Raw genomic sequence first — 11,041 nt, 5'->3', positions numbered from 1 at the left:
CGGCGTCTTTCGCGCTCACAGCGAGCAAGTCCTGCTGCCCTTCCCGGGAGGCTTCTCCACTCCCCCTGCCCCTTGCCCAGCTGGCCAGCACCCCGCAGCCAGCTGCTGGCCACTTCTGCCCGCTGGAATTAATTAAACACACCAAATCTCACCCCAAAATTCCCCAACTTACTGACTGAAGTGTGAAAAGAAGGGATTTGCCCAGCCCGGAGGACGGCGGGTCACTGCAGCCACGACGGGGTTGTGCTCATCCCCTGGCCTAACGAGTCGGGCCTTCTAATTGCTATTTGAAAGATACGGCGGCAGAATTATTTAACGCTTTGCAAATTGTTTCCTTTAATAGGAAGTGCTGCTTTTGCTCTACCTTGTGCTTCCGAAACAAACGTTTGTGTTCCAAAAATATACAGTGTACACATACTCTGTAGCTATAGATACAAACATTTACAGAGGAACGAGCAGGCTGGAGTGGACAAGCTTGGAAAAAAAAAACAAAAATAAAACCTTAGGCCTTTCCTTCTGGATCTCCTAGAGCTGGGCTCATCGTGCCGTGAACAGATGGGGGCGACTGAAAAAGAACCCCCCCACGATTGAGAAATCTCATACCCTTGGTGATGGTATGAAGCAACGTGGATCAAAAATGAAAATTTTCTGCACACTGCAAGGGGTTTGGAGTTGCTGTTGCTTTTTTTTCTTCCCCCCCATCCCCTCCTTTCGTCCTCCCCACGATCTGCATCCCGCCTCGGGATGGCCTGCAGCCTGCCTGCCCCGCGCCTTCCCTGGTGCCGAAGGGCCGATCCCTCCGGCCGGCATCACTCAGCTTTACGTCAAAGAGGAAAATGTGGTTCCCGAGAGGTTTGGTTTCAAACCGCAAAAAGGCTTCCTCAAACTAAAGGAAATAGGGGTACACTCTACAGTCTCAGCCTCTTAGCGAATGGGTCGGTAGGGGAATGTCATTCCTGGTATAAAAGTCTGGACGGGGTGAGCCGGGAGCGCCGGGTGAGCCGGGAGCGCCGGGTGGGCGGCATGCGCCGGGTAGCCCAGAGGAGGAGTATGGATATGAGGATAAAATCCCGGTGGCAGAGCGCCGTGGGTGGGTTGCTGCTGCACCGGACCCGAAATCACCAGCTGGAGCAGGCTGTGGAGAGAAATTCAGACAGGCGTGAGGATCATTTGGAGAAGGCTTTTGTCGTGGCTCTCCCCGGCCCACAAGGGCCTGGCTGCAAGGAGAATTCCTAACCGACACACACCACTGCTGAGAGGCAAGAGGACAGTGATTCAATTACGCTCTTTACAGCTCCCAGAAACTTTGTTTTTTTTTCATAGAATCGTAGAATCATTGAGGTTGGAAAAGACCCTTGGGATCATCGAGTCCAACCATCTACCCTACTCTACAAAGTTCTTCCCTATACCATATCCCCCAACACCACATCTAAGCGACTCTTAAACTCATCCAAGGATGGTGACTCAACCCCCTCCCTGGGCAGCCCGTTCCAGTGTCTGATCACTCTCACTGTGAAGAACTTCTTCCTAATGTCCAGTCTAAACCTACCCTGTTGCAGCTTGAAGCCATTCCCTCTTGTTTTACCGCTATTCGCTTGTGAGAAGAGACCAGCACCAGCCTCTCTACAATGTCCTTTCAAGTAGTTATAGAGTGTGATGAGGTCACCCCTCAGCCTCCTCTTCCTCAAACTAAACAGTCCCAGCTCCCTCAATCGTTCTTCATACGATTTATGCTCCAGGCCCTTCCCCAGCTTCGTTGCCCTCCTCTGTACCCGCTCCAGCACCTCGATATCTCTCTTGGATTGAGGTGCCCAAAACTGGACACAATACTCCAGGTGTGGCCTCACCAGTGCTGAGTACAGGGGGACAATCACCTCCCTGCTTCTGCTGGTCACGCTATTTCTAATACAAGCCAGGATGCCATTGGCTTTCTTGGCCACCTGGGCACACTGCCGGCTCATATTCAGCCGCCTGTCAATTAGAACCCCCAAGTCCTTTTCCGCCAGGCAGCTCCAGCCACACTTCCCCAAGCCTGTACCGATGTGTGGGGTTGGTGTGGCCCAAAAGCAGGACCTGGCACTTGGTCTTGTTGAAGTTCATACCATTAATGTTGGCCCATCCATCCAACCTATCTAGGTCTCTCTGTAGAGCCTCCCTGTCCTCATGCAGATCAACACTGCCGTTTAACTTGGTGTCATCTGCGAACTTACAGACGATACGCTCTATGTCATTATCAAGATCATCAATGAAGATGATTTTCACTTTCCCCTTTTTCTCTTTGCACAGAGGCGAGAAGCAAAACGCAGTTAAGCTCAGGGTCAGGTAAAACCAGCGGGGAGTTGGGGATGGGACAACTCTGGGGCAGGTTCCACGCTGCAATTTCATTTTCCCCTTCTGCGCGTTTGTTCTAACGCAGGCTGGGCACGACCATGTCTATGGTGGGAGTCACTGAAGTCTCCTTCAGTCAAGACTCCAGCTTGCAAGGGGAAAAGTCGCCAGCAATGTTTATCACCTTTATCCTTGCGCTAAACTGTGCATGAATAAAGGTCAACTTCCAGAAAGTAAACACAAATTTTTAGAGGGGATTTTGTCTCAACAACATGTCTCGGAATAGGCACCAAAACCAACACAGCTGTAGAAAGGTCTCTTACTTGTTATGCGGTAGCCTGGAGCACACAGTTCTCAAGTCATCTGAAAGAGGACAGAAGACATAACAATAAGAGTAAAGCACAAATTAGAGCCATTTTCCTCTCCGCTCTCCTTTCTAAAAGGAAGATAAGATTAGTGGAAGAAGCTCCAGCCATCAACAGATCCAGAATCCCACTCTCAGGCTAAAAACCTTCTATATGAGAGAAAATGTTTCTCCATCTCACCAGTCATTACCTCAGCTTCTTGCACTTGACAATTTATTGTAGGTTTGACATTTAACTCCGCTGCCATACGGGAATTGCAGCTTCATTTCAAGGCAGACCAAGCCTTAGCATAGAATTTGCAATATCAATTTACTATCAAGAAGTAACTAAACCATAGGAAATACAAGGAATGACTCTGCCTTAATGAATACGGCCTTAACGATGAGGAAGGCATCAAGTCAAAGCAAGGCAAAGCTTACCCCATATCTGTTTTGCCTTGGTTTGGGGCTTATTTTAAACAGCACAAAGAAAGGGTAGAAGGTTCTTTTGCTGGGGTCTATTGACTAAAAATTGCCCTTTTTTTTTTTTTTTTAACCATCTTACACTTCTTGATAATATCTGTATGCCTTGCTCCTTCGTGAGCTGCTCCCACCTCCTCTTTGGTCCCACGCAAGGAGTACTTCTTTCAACCCATTTTCAGATATTGATGAACAGTTTGTAGTTGCCTCTCCAAAGCCAAACAGCTAAAACCAAGGTATTTAACAACATACCCTGTTGCTAGAGCCCTTTCAGGACTTTCAAAGACCCCCGTCTTTGTAGATAAGCCCACCCTCAAAACACCGAAATAACTGGTATTTCAGCAGCTGTTTACATTGAATTACTTTCTACTTCTACAGTAAAAGCAAGCGCGTGGAATGTACCAGGTGAACCACTATGAAAAAAACACAGCCAAAATAAGCCAACTTCCACTTTTCTGCCTGTTCTTATTGCACCCAGAGCTACTTTATGAAAGATTAGAGAGAAGAACATTGACATTTGACCGGCAGCGCTGGTTCAGCCAGAACAAAAGCCTCAGGCACCTGCTTAGGCAGAGGCTGCTCTCCACAGCCGGGGTCTGCACTAACTGCTCGGGTTTTGGGAAGCTTCGAGCCTTCTGGCTTCTGTTTTGATTCAAGAGAATGTATCAACAAACCAGTACGTCTTGGCTGACCCCGTGCTGCGTTAAGGCACTTCCCTTTTTCGTCTCTGCAGGTCTTTTGGAAAGAAATGGTTTTGGCAACAGGAAAGAAAGACGAAAGGCACATTAGCTGGCTTCTTTACTGAGTTTAACTGACATCGTACACGCTGTAATGGGGTCTCGTTACAGGAGAGGTGAAGGCCCAGAAGTTCCAGATGAAGAGTTTTTGTTTGCTTTTCAAATTCCTCATCCAGCACACCCACCCGTGGTTTCTCCTCCAGCAGACAAACTCAGAGAAGCCAAATCGAAGCACAATTAAACAGTGCTTTTTAAATAGCTACAAGCAATTCTGAGAGGGTCAAACACCCAGATCCAACCCCCTTGTCCACACTGCACGGCTGAAGATCAATTCTCCAGCTCTGCAAAGCAACACACCAGTCAACTGCATCAACGATCTCTCCTTTCTTACTCCCCATCCAGTTATACTTCCTGAAGCACTTCCCGCCCTATTGCTTCCTAAGAGAGATAAACCACTACTTCTGCCGTGAACACGTTGATCTTTACTCTCCCCATCCAAAAACTCCCCTCTGACAACATCCACACACCGGAGGAAAAGAATCCTGTGCCAGGGTCTCTGCCAGCCCCACCGACAGCTTACCTCTAGTGCACAGGAGCGCTCCCGATGCCATGGCCACTTGCAAAGCCTGAGCCAGTCTGTCTAGAGCCAGTTCAATCTCTTTGGATGCATTGAGAGGATTGAGTTCGTCAGACAGTCTGTTAATTTCCTCAACGAGTGGAACCACGTGGTCAAAGGGTACTAGCCCCAGGCGCCCGTAAAGGTTCTTCTCCGTTAGATGCCCCTGAAGCATCATAAGAACCTGCAGGACACTTAGATGCAGTTTTGAATACAGCTGGTGGCAATCTCTGTCTTCTCCTGAAGTCGAGTCCTTGGCAATTTTGCTGGGGGGGTGTCCATTTGAGAGAGAAGCTTTCTTCTTCCTTTTGTAAGCCAAGGGGGCCTTCACGCACCAACGGATCAGTCCAGTCAGTGGGGTGAGCTCTAAAAACCCTATCGGCAGGTTGGCTGCAATAGGAGTGTTTAGAAAGGTGATGAGGATCAAGCGGGGGTCTTCAAAGATCCAGGAAACAATCAACTCGAGCAGATCCGAAGGAGGAATGAGGTCATCTGAAGATGGGAAAGATATTGTTGAGTAAGCCGAGCCTCGCACTGGAGCAGAGGGCAGCAGTCTTTAATTAATCTCTCACACCCCCGCTTCCTGCACTGTCACAATTACGATTTCAAAACCTCCCCAACTCCGCTCTTTTTCCCAAGACACCAAAGACAGATGCTCATTTGCCCCAGGGAAGACACAACCACATTCCTGACAACTTCACCATCTCCACCTATCCTGAAGACATCACCAAATGCCACCATTTATCCCCTTTCCCAGTAAAGCTTCTTTTGTCATTTTCTTTCTCTGCCACCCATCATCTGCTTGTTCTGTCTCTAAACTCAGTCTCCGCTTATCCCTTGGCACAGAAAGTAGAATGGGTGAGGGAATAGGAAAAACTTGTTGGCACTTCCTTCTCCTCACCCCAATCATCCAACTAACTTCCTCTAAGACTTAGCTAAGCAAGTACGTCTTTGTGGAAAAACTTAACACAATCACATGACAGGTAAAGGATTATAAGAGCTTCAAGCAAGTAAGTAAAGCTTCAAGCAAGAAGTGAAACATGGTCAGGAACTGACACTTGACTACAGACAAGAGAAACACTGACTTCACAGTAACCGTGCATCATCCCGTCCCAGGGGCAGGCGACCAGACCAAGGGAGGTACTTTCATTGCGAGTCGTGTACAGCGCCAGCACACAACTATCTAGTCGGGTCTTTCATACCTGGAATGACTTATAGGACAAATCATCTGGACTACAGAATTACCAACATGCACTGGACATGGAATTGGTATTTTCCAGTTTTCAGCTTTTCTGAGACCTCCAAGTATCACAGACACTGCTGTTTGTGTGCTCGACCCCTGTCCTCAGGACATGGTAGAGACTGCCCAGTTACAGATCGCTCTTTGAAGAGCAAGCTTCCTTTTCCTGTGTCACCAATAACACCTCAAACTAAGGGATTTTAAAAAATTACTTCCTAGAACTCATGTTATTTCCTTTCTGACATGTCTTTCAATTAGTTGGATGAACTTCCAAGTAGTTGCACAAAACGGATATAAAATACTGAGGAAGAATATGCTACAAGCTCTACCAAATACTTTTAAAAAAGGTAATTCCAAGCCTGCATCTCTCTCTCACTAATGCCAAGCTGTTTATCTGGAGAACACCGTGCAAAACACTCCCTTTATCGCTAACAAATAGTATTTGCTTTTCTGGATGATGTGTCATGTTGGTATTTAGCGTATGGTTGTTGCCTAGTCTACCATGAGTTCCCCGTCCCCCTCGCTGAGTAAAGGTAAATCAATCTTATTTTAGACACCTACACGTTTCTAGTGTCTGAGCAACAGCCACCCGAGACCTGGTGACACGCAGTTAAAGAGCGCATCGGAGGTACCCAGTTGATTGCATTTCTTGTCACTGCTCAACAGAAATCCTGCTCCAGCTTGCAAATGTTCAGAATTTGCATTTTCCTCCTTTTTGGGGGGGAATTGGACTGACAGAGCCTTTATGCTGGGTGGGTGACACACCACAGGGAGGCCAAACTGCCCCAGCTTTCACTCCTAGAGCTGCTCAATCAATAAGGTCCCCGTGTCCTTTGCCCTCTGTGGAGGACGTCGCCCTTTGTGTCAGGCATTACTTGGCTGTTTCTCCAGCAAAGACTCTCTTCAGCCACTGCCTGGTTATTTTTATTCTCACCCCAGTGACAGATGATGCAACAGCCACACCCCTGAGCTGCTTCTGGCAATAATTACACGGTGACAGGCATCTTTAGAATTTCAGCAGTTAATTCGCTTGCAACAGTTAATTTGTATTGCATTAGACTGCACCTCTTACTTCGAAGGACACAGCTGGGGAGCGCTTACCTGAAGAGAGGTCGTAGAGTGCTGTGACCGACGTAATGAACTGGCAGCAGAAGCGAGGACTGGCACTGAATATCTGTTTCAGCGTCTGGATGGACCCTGGCACCAAGTTGCAGTAGTCATCGACCAAGGCTCGGGCTAGCCGCACGCAGTACACGGCGGGCGTTCGCTGCAGGGCCGCGGGAGGGCACACGAGAAAAAGTGGATTAAAAGCCAGACACAGAAAGTTCTACAGAGCCCAACCTGAAAATCCGCATTGCCCAAACACTCCGCCTGCCCACATCGCCCAGCCGCTTCGCTGGTTCAACATTTGTTTTTCCACTTCCCCAAAACTGAAGAGTGCTTTCTCTCTCTCTGTATGCGTCCACTCAGACAGAAATAAAATTACTATTTCACAATATTGAAATAGATGGTGATATTGTGTGTTTACAGTACCTGTAGTTTAAAATTAAAACCTTTTATATCAATATCTTGACTTGGTCTGAGATTTTTTTACTACTTCAGCATCACAGTTCTGTAGTGCAACTAGTTCAGTACCAGAACAACTAGTTCAGCAACCTCTTAGTTACGCTTGACATTATTAACGTGGAAAAATTCTGTGCAATCTTCATGTCACTTAAGAGCTGCGACCTGCAAAAAACTACACCACCTTCTGCTCTCCAAGTCCCCTTGTCCTGTAACAAAGCCTTACCAGGTGGGACAAGAGGGACCCCACAGAAACAGTCCTGGTCTGCCTCTACCACCCTTCCAGCACAGTCTTTCTGCTCTTCCCCTTCTGTAAAGCAGGTGCCTTCTGCACATCCCACAAGGGCAGCAGGAACAAAGATGCACTTCCCAAGGTCTGCAGTGGGGAATCTCAATGGGAAAGGGGGAGACATAGGAGATCCCTGACATTCCTGGAGATCCCTGCACTCACTGAAGACAGACACAGGTATTTTGTGCCCAGCTCTCAAGAGAGAGGTTTTGCCTCTTCTGCCACGTGCAAACTTGCACATCAGGCACAGTTTATTTCCCAAACTCCAGAGTTGGCTTTTTTGGCTAATGTGGCCATGAACTGCCACGGTTTTGTTCCCAGTGTTGGCCAATCCCTCCACTGACCCCTTTCAACATGCAGGGGTTGCATGGAGAAAGGGGAGGGGAAGAAAAAAAAAATTTAAAAAAAAAAAAAAAAAATCAATAAAAATGTCACTGACAATAAAAAAAAACTCAAAAAACAAAACCCAAATTTTTTTCTGCCAGTGCGGTGCACAAATGGATTAGCAAAAGCTCTCCTTTTTACTGGAGCAAAGGAATGGGCATGAGCACAGATGTGGGGTGAACATAGCTGCAGTAGCCAGCTGTTATATCAGCTTAAACGGCCACGGAGGAGCAGCTGACTGCAACCGGCTGTCACCAACCATTAGGTGACACTCTGCCGCCCCAGTTCACCCGTGGCCATCGCAGCACACCCCCTCGCTCCTCCCCTGAGACTGCCCTGCCTACACAGAAGCTGTACCTGCAGCCAGAAGGCAGCACACTCCAGAACAGGAACCCTGCACACAGCCACTGCCATGGAAACCAGCTTTCCCAGCAAAGCCATCCTGCTGTCATCTGCTTTGTTTCCTTGAGGGCTGAAGAGAGACGAGAAAATGATCTGCCGGACTGAATCCTTGGTTTGCTCTTGGAAATAATTGCACATGATCTCAAGGAGCTGAAGTTCCTGAAGTGAATTCAATCTCTGAAAGAAAATGAAAGAAAAACTGCAAAATACACTGGGGCTCTTGAGGAGCCAAGAGCTGCTTTAGTGAAAAGACAGAAACAGCAAAGGCTGAGCTTCCCTCAGGTGGTAGAATCTCAAACTTTATGCATAGCACACATATTTAAGCTTCCTGAACCACCACTGCATGTACCTAGTTACACTGAAAAGCTCTCAGTTGTATTCAAATACCTGGGTACCCAAGACTGGCACTTGCTGCACCTGCAAGTGCTGCCTACGAACTGAGAGATGAGACCAACAGCAATACTGGGGTGAAAAATATTCCCTCCCTCTGCAAATAACAGCACTAAGGGCGCTGCTGGGCACCTGGGGAGGTCACAGCCAGGCCCAGCAGCCCACCGGACTCCAGGTCCATGCACCCCAACACTCAGCAGCAGCTGTAGTTTCTGCTCACCGCTCTCCAGAAAGTCCCCACCTCAGCTCCAACCCACACTCTGCCATCTAAAAACTCTGGTAGGGTCCAGCTGCTGCACCTTGGGCCCCACCACACCTCCTGAGGTCCTGCCTGGTCTCCCAGGGTCCTGCCCCGTCCATCAAGGCCTTGCCAGCCAGACCTCTCCCTGCCAAAAAACCCCTCAGTCACCAACGTCCCTTACTGAGGCCTGCAGGAACCCTCGCCCTAGGGACCCCGTCCTGTCCTCTTGGGACCTAGGTGTCCAGTAGCAGCCCCCAGGGACCCTGTCCTTCTAAGGCCTGGCCTCCTACAGCAGCCCCCACCCCAGGAACCCCGTCCTGTCTTCTCGGGACTTCAGTCTGCAGCAGCAGCCCCGCCAGGGATCCTGTCCTGAGCTCCTGGGTCCTCGGCCTCCATAGCCACTCCCTGGGGCTGCATCCGGCCTGCCAGGGTGCTGCCCGGCCTTAGGCCGCCAGCCCCCAGGGCCTGCCCTGCTTCCCCCGGGCCTCGGCCTCCACCAGCCGCCGGGGACCCTGTCCGGTCCCTCAGGGTCCCTCCAGGCCTCGCCCCGCGGCCGGGGCCCACCTTGGGCGGAGCGCCGCGCTCCTTGGGGACCTGGAAAAGGAACTCCTCCAGGAGCTCGGTGGGGCCCTTGTCGACGAGGGGCAGCGGGGCGTTCTGCAGCTGGCTGCTGAAGTAGATGTCCAGGTGGTACAGCACCTCCTTGGCGGCGCTCAGCGCGTCCCGCCGCAGCAGCGAGTGCCGGATATCGCTCATGGCTCCGACCCCACCGGGAACGGACCCCCCCCCCCCCCCCCTTTCCCTTTCCCTTTCCCTTTCCCTTTCCCTTTCCCTTTCCCTTTCCCTTTCCCTTTCCCTTTCCCTTTCCCTTTCCTTTTCCCTCTTCCTCCTCCTCTCCGCGTCCCACCGCCCCTCCGGCCTGACCCGGCCCCGCTCGGCGCGGCGCGGCCTCCCGCAGCAGCGGAGGCGCAGGGCGGACGGGCGCTACGGCGGCCCGCGGAGGACAGAAAGGGGCCGGGCGCGCCCGCCGCCCGCAGCGCCCCCTGGCGGCCCCGAGGGGACGAACAGCGAGGCGGGGGTGGGGTGGAACTGAGCCCCGGGCCGGGGGGTCCTGGCCCTGGGGGGGTTCTTGGCCCGGGGGTAAGGGGGTCTTGGCCCCGAGGGGACCGTGGCCCAGGGGAGCTGGTTCTGGGGCTGATCTGAGGGGTCTTGGCCTTGGGGGGGGGGGCTGACCCTTGGGGATCTTGGCCCGAGGGTGGGGGTCTCCGGCCCTGGGGGCTCTTGGTCCCAGGGGGGACAGGTCTTGGGGCTGACCTGGGGGGTCTTGGCCTGGGGAGGCCTGGCCCTGGGGTAACTGGTCCTGGGGCTGACCCTTGGGGGGTCTTGGCCCGGGGGAGTGGGGAGTCCATCCTTGAGGGGATCTTGGCCTGGGGAGCTGGCCCTTGGGGGCATCTTGGTCTGGGGGGTCATGGACCTGAGGGGATCTTGGCATGGGGTGCGGAGGCTGGACCTGGACCTGACCTGGGGGGGGCTTGGACCTGGAGGGGTCTTGGTGCAGGGATGGGGGGGGTCTGGCCCTGAGTGGATCTTGGCTGGGGTGGGGGCTGGTCCTGGGGCTGACCTGAGGGGTCTCGGCCTGGGCCTGAGAGTTCTTGGGCCCAGGGTGGGCTCCATCCAGCACAGCGGGGGATCTTAGCCTGGGGGGGCGGCCCTGGACCTGGACCTGACCTGGGCACCCACAGCCCTGCTGGAGGGGGGTGTCTAGGTCCAGCCCCCCCCACTGTGAGGAGCAGGGTTCAGGCCTTGGCCCTGCTCTGGGGGGTGCTTGGCCCTGGGCGGGGGGGGGGGGAGAGGGGCTGGCAGGAGTCCCCCAGCCCCTAAGGAGCACCGAGCACTGCAGGGGCCCAGCATGGACCTCCTGGGAAAGGCAGCAGCTGCCTTGGGGGGCCGGGCAGTGCCAGGACATCACCCAAGGCCACAGGGGCAGGGCTGCGGCGGAGCTGCGGGAGCCTGCGGGGTGGTGTCCCC

At 52.1% G+C, this 11,041-nt stretch overlaps 1 protein-coding gene across 2 annotated transcripts; it reads right to left on the bottom strand.

Moving 5' to 3' along the window:
- Positions 1–322: 322 nt before the first annotated feature.
- INTS15 (integrator complex subunit 15) lies at positions 323–9,769 on the bottom strand. Of its 2 annotated transcripts, XM_074158692.1 has the most exons (8): positions 9,578–9,769; position 9,525; positions 8,338–8,501; positions 6,846–7,011; positions 4,936–4,996; positions 4,469–4,701; positions 2,652–2,691; positions 323–1,135 (listed from the first exon to the last, which is right to left on the bottom strand). In XM_074158692.1, exons 1-8 carry the CDS (start codon positions 9,767–9,769, stop codon positions 925–927), a joined length of 1,068 nt encoding a protein of 355 aa, XP_074014793.1. In that variant the 3' UTR covers positions 323–924. The 2 variants fall into 2 exon arrangements, with proteins under 2 accessions (XP_074014793.1, XP_074014792.1); XM_074158691.1 differs by lacking the exon at position 9,525 and having other exon boundaries at positions 4,469–4,996; positions 8,338–8,559.
- Between the last annotated feature and the right edge of the window lie 1,272 nt (positions 9,770–11,041).

This window comes from Numenius arquata, chromosome 14 (genome assembly GCF_964106895.1).
Source record: "Numenius arquata chromosome 14, bNumArq3.hap1.1, whole genome shotgun sequence".
Classification (NCBI taxonomy): Eukaryota; Metazoa; Chordata; class Aves; order Charadriiformes; family Scolopacidae; genus Numenius; species Numenius arquata.
This window is presented reverse-complemented; position numbering and strand designations above follow the sequence as displayed.